Below are 12,561 nucleotides of genomic sequence, written 5' to 3'. Positions count from 1 at the left end.
ATGATTAATATGCATGGTGTTTGAAATGCATGGTTATAGCCCAGCCCATTTAATTTATAATTTACAAAGGCTATAATTTTATAAATACGGCTTGCATGTCGTGCCTTTCTATTTTTCTCTTATATTTCTCTTCTCATCCTACTCCCTCATATGTAAAACGAGTTTCTATAGTTGTAAATTGTATGAGCTGTTACAGACTAGAAGAGGTGAAGGTTGGGCTACTAAATGTGAGAAAGAAGCTTGTGAAGTGACTCACACCTTTAGGATTACTTTCGTTTCTTCCACTGGCTTGGGAGGGACCACCTTATTTTTATGGGTTATAACTATTGCATTTATTTAGTGCTTTATATTATTCATGTTTGTGATATAATGAATGATATGTTAGCATGTAAGTTATAGTATATTGATACAATCAACTTTAATAAATAAGTAAAATAGATTAAGTTGTAAAAGGTTTGAACTAGTAACCATAAATGTAACCCATAGTGAGGGCACCATCTCAATAAGTCCTTGTACATCTCCCATGCATCATTTAAAGTCTCTAAATCGATCTGAACAAAGGAGGAGATACCATTCCTCAACTTGGCTGTCTTAGCCGGTGAGAAGTACTTCAGAAGGAACTTTTTGGTCATTTGGGCCCATGTAGTGATGGAACCTCGTGGTAAAGAGTTTAACCATTGTTTAGCTTTGTTCCTTAACGAGAAAGGGAATAACCGTAAATGAACGGCGTCATCAATGGCACCATTTATCTTGAAAGTTTTGTAGATTTCTAAGAAATTTTCCAAATGAGTATTTGGATCTTCGTCTTGCAAACCATTGAATTGCACAAACTGTTGTGCCATATGAATAGTGTTCGACTTCAGTTCGAAAGCATTTGCAGCAATGGTGGGTCGTACAATACTTGATTTAGCCTCAGTTAGAGTGGGCTTGGCATAATCGTACATAGTACAAGGAACAAGAGCAGAAGCTGTAGAAGGTAGCTAAATATTTTGATTATTGTCCATCTTCTTAGTAATAATAGTTTCCTCTTGTTCGTCTACTAAATTCTGTCGAATTTGCCTTAATTCTCTACAATTTCTACGAGCTGTACTTTTAATTTCATTATTAAATAGTAATGGTCCTGACAGGTTTCTTCTAGTAAAAAACTAAGGAACCTGCCAGAAGCAAATTAAAGAAAAAAATTAGAATGTAAAAATTAAAATAAAAACAAAATTATAATAAAATAAAAATGGCTAAATTAATAAAAATCAAGTTTTCCTAATATTTTAATCCCCGGCAACGACGTCAAAAACTTAATAGTCACAAAACTAACTATAAATATGACAAAGGCAAGCGCGCCTATCAAATAGTAGTATAGCTACGATGAGTAAAGATATCGTATCCACGAGGATTAAAAGTACTAGTAATTACCATTTTTTTATTATTTAGCAAACAATTTGGAGTGATGCATTTTAAAGCTAAAATTACAAAACTAATTTAACTAAAAACGCAACAGAGAATAAATCAAGAAAATAATCGAATATTAACCAATGAGAGAAATAATACCTAGAAAAGAATCCACCTAGACTTCACCTATTATTATAAATCTAAATTAAACGATTTATTCACTTGGTGTCTTGATCTGTAGAAATCCCTAAATTATGTTGATATCTCTTTTGAGAGTAAGAACAACTAACTCTAGGTTGATTAATTGAAATCTCTTTCTAATTAAAACCCCTATCATTGCATTAAATCGATTTATGGATTCCCTTATTAGATTTGACTCTAATTCGGTAGATTTATGTCTTCCTATTTCTAGGATTGCATGCAACTCCACTCAATTATGCTAGATCTACTCTTAAAGCAGAGACTTTTCCCCAACTGAATTAAGTATATTACACATGAATTAATATCCCAGAAATATTAACACAAGAATTAAGTCCACATAATTGAGAACAAGAATCAAGTATTTATCATGTAAATCAGAAATCAAATAATAGAATTCGTCTTAGGTTTCATCCTCCCCAGGTATCTAGAGAATTAGTTTATAATCCTGAATGAAAACATCTCAAAGTCAGAATAACCGCAAGACATAAAGAAACTCATAAAAACATCAAAAGAAATTAAAAAGGAGATCTTCAATATTGATGTAGATCTGCTTCTGAGTTGGCTTCGATGGTGTTCTCGAGTGTTTTCTTCGATCTTCTCTAATGACCCTTTTCTCTCTTCTTCTAATTGGTATTTATATACTTTAGAATGCTCAGAAAGCCTAAAATTTGTGTTTTTCTATGTACTTGGGAAGCAGTATGCGAAATCGACACGGGTTGGCACATGGGTGTGTGTCCAGCCCACGTGGTCACATGGGCGTGCGCTCCTTTTGCTCCTAAATGCTCACCTAAGTATAAGAACATGAATTAAAGGGATTAGGAGCATCAAATTTACCAATTTGTATAAATAATCATCCAAAAACGTATTAAGAATAGGATTAAAATATGTTAGTTTTATCATTTATCAAATATCCCCAAACTTAAAGCATTTGCTCGTCCTCAAGAAAAATCCTCAACTCACATTAAAATTAATCTTTCTCAACTTGTAATTCTCATAAAAAATGTTTCGAAATAATTTGCAAATACTTATGCATTGGCAATTCAACTAAAAGAGCCATAATGACTCAAACAATCCAAGTTGAAAAATTTTAAAGCATGAAAACATAAGTATCTCCCATTATCTAAGTAATTACCTTTGATTGAAAATCGACAAGAATTGACATCCTCACTAAAGATTCACTCAAATCACTCAAAGTGTTTAAGGTTCAAGAATAAGAAGTTGGTTTAGGTGTCACCAACCCATTGCCCAATAGTTTCATGGAATAGAATGAGAGCTTTGATTTAGGATATGCTCAAGCTTTGTCTTTGTTTCTTTGTAATTAGTTTTTTAGGCTGAACACCTTTCTACTTAAGGTAATTCTTCTCTGCTCATCGAAAAAAGGAACAACAAATGGAAAATGAATAAGAAAGTTGTCACAATCATGTATTTATATTACAATTGTGTATAGATTATTGTGGTTGCAGATTTAATGATGATTATATTATCGTTCTGAAATCAAGTGAAAAGGGAAAAAAAGGTCAAAGAAAGTCTTACCATACTTGTTAAACCATGTATGAATTTGACACTATAGCTTGGGAAATACATCATTTGATAAACCCAAGAGTTTTGCTTAAGGCTTCGGTAATCACTTTCAAAATCTCTTTGGTACTTCCATGGATGAATTTGTAGAAAGGGCCTTTAATTCCTAAAATTCAATAAATCTTATATTCCAAGTTTCACTCCCATACCAAATCTTCCAAGTAATTCATGTTCTACCTTGTATTTTAATACTTTGGACATGTGTTCCAACTACATAAGGAATATTCAATAAAGTACTAACATTAGTAGCAATCATATATACAATTAATTAGAATGAACCATAAAAATATGTTGATTAAGCACATTATTAGTCTCTAATGCAATATTTTTTTTCTCCACAACATGGCGAACTTCTATCTAATTGGTCATGGTCACATCACCATTGTCTTCAACCTTTTTTAATAGCCCATTATGTTATTCATCTTTCCTTGACTTAGAGACTTGATCTTCTGAAGAGATTTCCTCAATCAATTTCCTAGTTTGTGAACATAATTCTTCTTCATCTTCCATCATATCTCCTTTCTTCCTCTGACATTAGCACTTCATGACAATAACAACCCCATCAAACTCTTTCACCCTAACATCATATGTGTAACGTCCTCCACCCGATTCGATCAACCAGATCAAAGTATTGGGTGTTACTTTCTAAAATAAAAGTAACCTAGACTCTTCTATTCGCCTATGTACTAGACGAGCAGTGACTTAATAAAAGTTTATACTTTCATGTACTGAATTACCTCATATATTCTTATTACAAATGCCTTTACATACGTTGTACTTTTACATTTTGAATGACTATGAATACCATCTATTTCGTTTCACTGTACTTCGTACATATATAGATTTATATAGCTTATGCGCAGACATTAGTACGCCATATAATCTTTTGCATGAACGTAAACGTTATCATATCTTCATGGCTTTTCATATAAATCTATTTTGGATTTCTTTGGCGTGGACTACAGTCACATGTCTTTCTCTTCTTTGTAGGCATATTAGCATGGACCGCCAATCTTATGGCGTAGCCTTGGCATCATCTCTCGTCTCCCATCTTTCTAACATATCCTACAATCAGAGGCATCCATAATAAGTTCTCAAGAACTAAGTGAGGTATTATTATAAATTTATTCATCATTTCATATTAAATATAGAAAATGCACTTTACTCTATGGAACCTAATAGGCATTCATCAAACTTAGCAGGAACATGTATTAAATCTCTACATATCTTGTACCACTTCATATTCTGTAAACATACATACCTCAGTTGGTATTATTCAACTTATGGTTTTGTACTAGTAGCTTACTTTCCATTTCACTTTCCTACTGGTGGTCAAGGCAGATTTACTCTGATTCTCATCATCATGCATTTCTCGCCATTCTTTTGTTGTCTCAAGCAAAGTAGTTGCTCTTTCCTTAGAGTCTGCTACTTTGGCATGGCCACTATATCTTTGTCTCGAGGTCATTTAACAGACTGCGCCACTAAGACATATTCTTGACTTCAGATATCTTTCCTTGTCTCCGGAAGCATCTGATACTCGCTTGATCATCAAACAACCACGAAGGCATCCACTTGAATTAGATAGCCACAGAGGTGTCCATACATCACTAGAAAGCCAGAAGGGTGTCCACAAATCATTAAATAGCAATAAAGACGTCCATATAGTTAGATGGCCACAAAGGCATCCATTTTGACATCAAATAGCCATAATGGCATCCTCAAATAACAAAACCAGGCACAAAGGCTCACATATAACAAAATCAGCCACTAAGGCATCCACTTTAACATACTTCGCCATAAAGGCGCATTCACAGAGTCGACCACTAAGGCTCCATATAACAAATTTCATCATAAAGGCTCACGTATAACATAAAACAGTCACAAAGGCTTCCACTTATTAGAGAACAACCACAAAGGATTCCACATTTTGGTAAATTGCATTTTCGATGATAAGGATTTGCCTAAAATCAACGTATTGAGGTTTGCCCCTCATCTCTGGTACTCGCCTAGCCGTTCTTTATCTTTTTTCCTCACATGATACCATAGTCCTAAATTAGGTCTTACATTATGTGGTTTTTGTATCCCCATATGATGCCATAGTATTAGATTAGGTCTTACATTATATGGTCTTCTTATCTTCATATGATGTTTAGTCCTCGACTAGGTCTTACACTATATGGTCTTCTTATCTTCATATGATGTCTAGTCCTAGACTAGGTCTTACACTATATGATATTCTTACCATGGCCATGGTTGTAACACCCCAAACCCGGCCTAGAATTTATGGTCGAATTTGGTGTGCCACAATGAAGTGTCTTTCAAAAATTAAACTCGTTGATAAAAATATGTTTCTAAGTTTAAAATCAACCCATTTATTATTAATTAATGAATCAACTAGTCAAAACGTTTGTCTAGTTATCCGATATTGATTTATTAAGTTGGTCTAAAATCGAGGAAGCTTTTTAAATTCTAATGCTTAAAGCTCATGTCTTTGAAAATAGTAATTATTTTAAAAGTTAGTCTTATCCTAACTAGCATTTTAAAGTATGTAAGCAAAAGCTCAATTAAAATTTTAAAACCAACTCAAATGTCTTATTACAAAAACAAAACCCAACTTATAATTTAAATTAAAATAAAAGCAAGTGTGAACAGCAGCAATTGTGTTGCCACCTCCGAGTCCCTCGCAGCATTGAATCGCCTATGGCTGAAGAATACCGACACAGTTAAAAGAAGAGGGTGAGTTTACAAAACTTAACGTGTAATCCCTTAACAGTCAATCAGTAATCATGCAATAACAGTCTAGGCCTGAACCGTATACAGTAACAGTACAGTGTGACCCTTTGCCCAATACAGTAACAGTGTGGCCTTAACCCAGTTCAGTATCAGTATAGTGCAATAATGCAAACCATCCCAATCCAGCCAACACACCACTCCGTACCACCAACACACCATGTGGGGATAAAATCGACTCACCCAGCCAACATACCAATATCGCAGCAAAGTGCCAGTAGCAGCATCGCAGCAGAGCTGCCAATATCAGTATCGCAGCAAAGCTGCCAGAATCAGTATACTTCCTCCATAACAGTATCCCGACCCCATGCAATATGTCATGTCATAAATCATACGTGTATGCAAAATATCATATTTGATCATAGTCATACATATCATAGAGTAAATCGGTCATACATACATAAGGTCGTAACAGTCATTTTGACTCCTAGGGGTATAACAATCATTTTACCCTACGGGGTCATTTTATCCTTCAGGGGTATTTCGGTCATGTTACCCCTTGAGGGTATTTCGATCATTTTACCTTTTAGGGGTATTTCGGTCATTTTACCCCTAAGGGGTATTTCGGTCATTTTACCCTTTAAAGGTATTTTAGTCATTTTACCCTATGGGGGTATTTCGGTCATTTTACCCCTCGGGGGTATTTCGATCATTTTACCCTTTGAGGTATTTCAATCATTTTACCCTTCAGGGTATTTCGGTCATTTTACCCATCGAGGGTATTTCAGTCATTTTACCCTTTAGGGGTATTTCGATCATTTTACCCCTTGAGGGTATTTCAATCATTTTACCCTTTAGGGGTATTTCGATCATTTTATCCTTCGAGGGTATTTCAGTCATTTGCCCACAAATCGCAAGTTGGGCTTACCACTCGAGCGATCGTATGCCCATGTGGTCTCAAACGCCATATTTACGGCTTTTCAGCTTTTCACCGATCTATGGTTGCAGTGGGGCAGTTACACACCTGTATACGAGAAAATTGCAAATCTCCACATACACCAACCGAAATCAACCAAACCGCACCCTCAGCTCCTTGGTGAAACACCAACCAACTCTTGAACTCCACCTAGCACAAAAGCCACAAAACCTTTTTCTTTCAACCCTTAGATCACATCTCACTTAACAATTTAATTAAACCCAATAATGTATATACATCCTTTCCAACAACATCTTATAGAATGAATATCAAACACTTACTCACTTACCAATCTGTTGATAGGGTAGAGTGCAACTTGAAAATGCCAAAAAGAGAAAATCAAAAAGGGAATCCGAAAACTGAAAAGAGGCGTGACAGGGAAAAAGAGATCAATGGATAGGAAAGTGAAAACCGAACTAGACAAAGGGTGTCACAGAACTTACCTATCAACATTCGACCAAGGAGATAGAGAAGCACCAAGGCCAATACTCCCTTTTAGAAGGAAAACCAAAAATCTAGAGTGGAGAAGGATCAAAAACTCGACAAGGTTTGGGAAAGGTAGGGGAGAGAAAAAAGCAGTAAAGAGAAGAGGAGAAAAGAGAAGACATGCTTCGGCAACAAAGAGAAGAAGGAAGGGAAAAGGGATTCGGCAGAGAGGAAAACCAAAGAATTATTTGGCCACAACAAACAAAAAAGAATAAAGGAAAAGTAAAAAAAAGTAAATGAGCAAACCCGAGAGGTACCCGAAGCCCTTAGCAAAATCCATTACCAAAAAAAAAGGGTGGAAAGAAAAGCTGACCAAAACCGAAGCAGAAATAGAGAAAACCCCAAACCGATTACCTTAATTCCCAAAGACCATATTCGGCACAAACCCCTCCCCTAGTCGAATTCTCAAAGGTTGAATTACCCCAAACGCCACAACACCCCCCAATCAAACTTCTTGATTTTCTCCTAATATCTCTCCCCTTATCCCTCCTTGATTTACTCCACCAATTCCTCCTCAACTCCCCAACCACTCCATTCAAAATCCCCCTTAGCTGTGTTTCAATCCAACACCATTACCTACACAGGTCAAGTAGCAAAATAAATACTCCATTACGCAACCCAGGACTTGAAACTCAGACCTCACAGTTACATAACACGCCACCTTGCCACTTGACCACAAGCTCTTTTTATATCATAAAACAAGCACTAATATTTATAAGGCCTATATACCAATGTCCAGATTCATTTAAGAGCAAAACTAAAAATTCTGCCAAGGCCAAGACTTGAACCCAGGCTTCTCAAACACTCCCATACACACCCAAATCACTTAGCCATTAAAGCAAATAAGTAATTTGTGTCAAAACAAGCAAAAATTAAAGACTTAGATTTCTGGGGCGTTACAATGGTCTTTCCTTATCAGAATTCATGTTTACTGTCCCAACGGACTCACATGCAAGCAGACTTGATATGCAGACTTATGCAACTCATGGAGAGACTTATTCATGTAGATGTATTTACATTTTTAGACATAAAACTCAAACTCATTATGCAAAGGCATTTGTGCTTCAAGAACACTCATGCGTGTGCATACTTTTCAACTAATCAGAAACATATCATCAAGCTTATTCTTTCTTCATAACAGAGGCACATAATCTTGAAGCATCACACTTGTATATTTTACGGTTCCATACTTTTTCTTTTCATAGTAGAGGCACATTGTCAATTAGGCATCAAACCACACATGCAAGCTTATCAAATACACATTTTCACAGAATCGGCATATTACATTTGCATGCCTTTGTTTTTCATTTCACAAAACAATCATTAACACAGAGAGATTAACGTATAAACATACAAACATGCATTTATACACAAAGAGATCAGTTAGAGGTTTGTAAGGTACTCACAGAACCCTTACGATATCCTCACATAATCCTCACCTTTTGCAGCTTCAACATCAGATCTGGGTTTCCTTCAAGTAGATCAATAACCCCTAAACGTTAAACCACAGAAAACTCATCAAGATCTATCATGTAACTTAGTTTTCCTTCCACTTCGAACACTAAAATCACATAGCAAAGCTCTACCAAGTGTGCTCTGTCAAGTTAAACAGATCTGCTCTTCGGTAGCTTAGCATGCAAGGTTGGGAAACTTACCTTACAAGCAGTATCTCAGAACCGATCCTCTCATTCCTGAATTATCCTAGAGGATGAGAGGTCTTTTCCCCCTCAGTTCATCATTATATAGATGGAGAATACTTCCTGAGGAAGTAATGAACAGTTCCTAGCACTTACCCGGTGAACTAGATATTTTCTTTTGTTCCAGTAGATATTCGACACGTGTGTTAATCAATGTGATCACCAGTTAGACGCACGACAACTGCAAATAATTACGTATGAAAACACACACAAGGCTTACCATTAGCTCTCAGCTCGTCCCTTATCCATAGTCATTTCATCAGAGCGTATCTAATGGCATAATAATTTACGCTTTGGTGCATCACGCCTTCTTGGCGGCGACTCCATTGTTTGAGTCTTCTCAATGCCTCACTAGGCATTCTCTTCTATATCAATTATGCGTCTACGTATACACTAAGGTCTTTAGTGGGGCAGATAACATCTTATTACTTAGGGTTTGTCCATACGCCTCGCATCACCCTACCTCTAACTTGCCTATTTGTTGGGCCTTAGATTTATTTCAAAGTTTTCTCATCTTCCCTAAGCCTTATTCCACCGATGAGAGGAAGAGACAGAAGAAATTTCTTCGTATATTAGCTTTTAAATGCGAATTTGAAAGGAACTCTTATATTAGCCAATAAATATATCAACTCTTATATTCGCCAACAAATATATCAAAACTCTTACTTTACTATTTCATTTTCTCACCCACGAATACTTCTTTCGTTTCTCTAATTTTTTACTCGCACTATAAATATCTTACTTCTCTTCCTCACTCATACCTTTACTACACCAGAATGAGGCTTATATTTGTAGCCTCTTTAACTGACTTCATATCTTCCTTCTTTTCCTCACTCCAGCAATTTATTGTTGTCCCCTCTCTCCATTTTTATTTATATTTTATTTCTTTGTCAATAAGTCTTCAATTAGTTTCTTGTCACCTTGCTTTTTTCAATTTACAAACAACCTTGTAGAGCCCTATAGAAAACTTAAATTGCCGCCAATACTTAGCCATCTTACAAAGTTGGTTTGACTCTAACAATGAATCGCTTAAGACATTGTAGTAAAGAATTGTTGCGAATTGGCCAACCATGCAACAACTCTTCATCTTGCGAGCTGTACAAAGTGTGAGCAAACTTGCGGACAACAATGGTGTGAGCTGTCACGCATACAGACCAAAAGCGAGCTGACTCGCGGACAGCAATGGCACGAATTGTCATGCGAACAGCCACGGTGCGGGCAGACTCGCGGACAACAATGGTGCAGGCTGTCATGCGGACAGACCATTTGCGAGCAAACTCGCGGACGAAAAAAGGTGCGAGCTATCTTGGGAACTTGCAAGCAGCGAACTGTCTTACGAAGTTTGAGGTGCTAGCTGATTTTGTGGAGAAATAAGCTGTGAGCTATGGACTTCAAGATGATGTTTTGGTGCATGCTGACTCAGACGTGTTGCGTGCTAATTTGTTTAGTTCTGTTGTTTGTTTTTATTGTATTTGGTTGATAACGATCTTGGTAAGATTTCCGATGTGTTTAGGTGCTGAATAACATGTTTAGTTTATTCATTTTGTGTACAATTTATGTTTTTAAAGTTTCAAGATAACTTAGTGGGATTAGTTATGTATTTGTTGAAGCAAATGATATATATTGTAATTGCTTTCAATTAAAATATAGTAGATTGGTTTTGCTGCTTCTCTAAGTCGTTTTTCTTCTCTGTTTTACTTTCTTTCTTTGTCACAAGAATATTCAAATATTTTAATGAGAATAATAGAAAGAAAGTTGCATATTATCTTAATTGGAGCATTCCATAAGGTTATATACTTTGGTTTAAGGTAACACATGACCGTGTTTCATATCTCTTTCTTGGGGCTTGCTACTTTCTTTTTCTAACTTGGACCTTCATCGCTTTGCAAAGAGTGAAGGATAACCTGAATTCCATGTTGCGGGACGAGTAAAAAATTTATAACCGGCGAATGAACATAAGTTGGGGAGAAGGTGAATCTGTAACGTTGCAGTATCATGATAAGAACAATCTTTGCTCCCACAGTTGCAAAGTTGAAACCTACACAGGTCCGAGGACCAATCCCAAAGGGAAAATATGCCGCTACATTGTTGCTTGTAGCTTTAGCCACTTCTCCTGAAAATCTCTCTGGTTTAAACAAGTGAGCATCGTCACCCCAAATTCCAGGGTCACGATGAACTACCAAATTTGAAATGAACAACTGGATGTTAGCTGGCAAAATGAATTTCCCCAATCTAACTTCTCTTTCACTTCTACTGATAAAGGCGACTGTAGGAGGATATAGTCTTAAGGCCTCATTGATTATCCTGCTTATCTGCAACGGTGAGGAAAATGATAAGGCGTTTGGATTATATACAATCAATGATTAGTGACTTAATTTCTTACAGTGTGTAGTTTAGATAAGTCATTTGGATGAGGATTTTGATGACCAAACAACTCGATCACTTCTTCTCTTGCTTTGTCTTGCCAATCTGTATGGATTGCTAGCAACAAGACAGTCCATGAAAGCAAGGAATTGATGGTTTCTTGTCCAGCAATGTAAAATGTCTTGCACTCGTCAATTAAATCTTGTACAAGGATTCTCTTGTTTTCATCAACATCGTGATATGCTTTTAAAAGTAATCCAAGAAATCAGTACCATAGCAATCTATATCTCCAAGTTTCACCTTTTCTTCTCTTTTCTTGATGATTTCCATCACGGAGTTGTGCATTACACCTAAAAGCTTGTCCCCTTCGATCTCGTCAGAGGTTTTCCAAATTTTATTGCAAGTGAGAGAGAGATGACATTAAGGAACTGGGGGAATTAATGTGCACAAGTCCAAGATTAGGCTAAGGTGGAAAGTACCTGAGGCCTGGAAACCTTGGTTTAAAAATATTCCTTCGTATAATGTTGGAATATTGTGTCATCATATCGAAAATTGTTTTCCCTTCTAAGTAATTGCTACCAAAAGCTGTCCTTGATATAATGTCTGTAGCCAATAACCTAAATTCTTCAGACACCTCAATCTCTTTCGCTTGATATTTTTTCCAAGATTGTAGCATCAATTCAACACTAACAATCATTTCAGGAATCATTTTCTGTCAAAAGTCACCTTTGATGAGTTTTAGCGTTCATTTAGATGTACAGTGAGATTAATTCTAATAAAATTAAAAATAGTAGTAAAGGTAAGATTAATTATTGTAATGTGGTGAAATTAGATATAGTGAAATTAAAAAAATATGTATTTAGATTTAAACATAATAACCACAATGAAGTGAAAATAGAATTAAAAATATTAGATTAAGCATATGAGGAGACTCGGAAAAAAAATTAATGATAAATATTTATGGTTGGAACTAGGAAGCTTACTTCAAGGTTTTCCCCTTGAAAAGCAGGGTTTATTAATTTCTGGTGCTTTACCCACTGTTCACCTTCTGATGTCGCCAATCCATTGCCCATTAGCTTCATGAAATAGAACGGGAGTGACGCTTTTAGATATAATCCGTCTCTGTTATTTAACACCTCTTTG

The 12,561-nt window shown here is 36.0% G+C and overlaps 1 protein-coding gene and 1 non-coding gene across 2 annotated transcripts; one reads left to right on the top strand and one right to left on the bottom strand.

The window, feature by feature from the left end:
- The first annotated feature begins 477 nt into the window (after nt 1-477).
- Nucleotides 478-584, top strand: LOC121225959 (small nucleolar RNA R71). Its single transcript, XR_005923861.1, has one exon. It is a non-coding gene; the product is annotated as a small nucleolar RNA R71 (small nucleolar RNA).
- Nucleotides 585-10,916: 10,332 nt separating this feature from the next.
- LOC107919330 (cytochrome P450 CYP749A22-like) lies at nt 10,917-12,127 on the bottom strand. The gene is made up of 3 exons (XM_041108590.1): nt 11,998-12,127; nt 11,438-11,661; nt 10,917-11,366 (listed from the first exon to the last, which is right to left on the bottom strand). The coding sequence occupies exons 1-3, from the start codon at nt 12,125-12,127 to the stop codon at nt 10,917-10,919; spliced, it is 804 nt and encodes a 267-aa protein (XP_040964524.1).
- Between the last annotated feature and the right edge of the window lie 434 nt (nt 12,128-12,561).

This window comes from Gossypium hirsutum, chromosome D13 (assembly GCF_007990345.1).
Source record: "Gossypium hirsutum isolate 1008001.06 chromosome D13, Gossypium_hirsutum_v2.1, whole genome shotgun sequence".
NCBI classification, from domain to species: domain Eukaryota; kingdom Viridiplantae; phylum Streptophyta; class Magnoliopsida; order Malvales; family Malvaceae; genus Gossypium; species Gossypium hirsutum.
This window is presented reverse-complemented; position numbering and strand designations above follow the sequence as displayed.

What these genes read in the sequence shown, in the direction of transcription:
- LOC107919330 (XM_041108590.1), bottom strand. Translation starts at nt 12,127, where the DNA reads ATGATTCCTGAAATGATTGTTAGTGTTGAATTGATGCTACAATCTTGG. An exon ending in TATATCAAGGACAGCTTTTG is followed by an intron (nt 11,662 to 11,997) that starts GTAGCAATTACT and finishes TACTTTTAAAAG; the next exon opens with CATATCACGATGTTGATGAA. An exon ending in ACTTATCTAAACTACACACT is followed by an intron (nt 11,367 to 11,437) that starts GTAAGAAATTAA and finishes TCACCGTTGCAG; the next exon opens with ATAAGCAGGATAATCAATGA.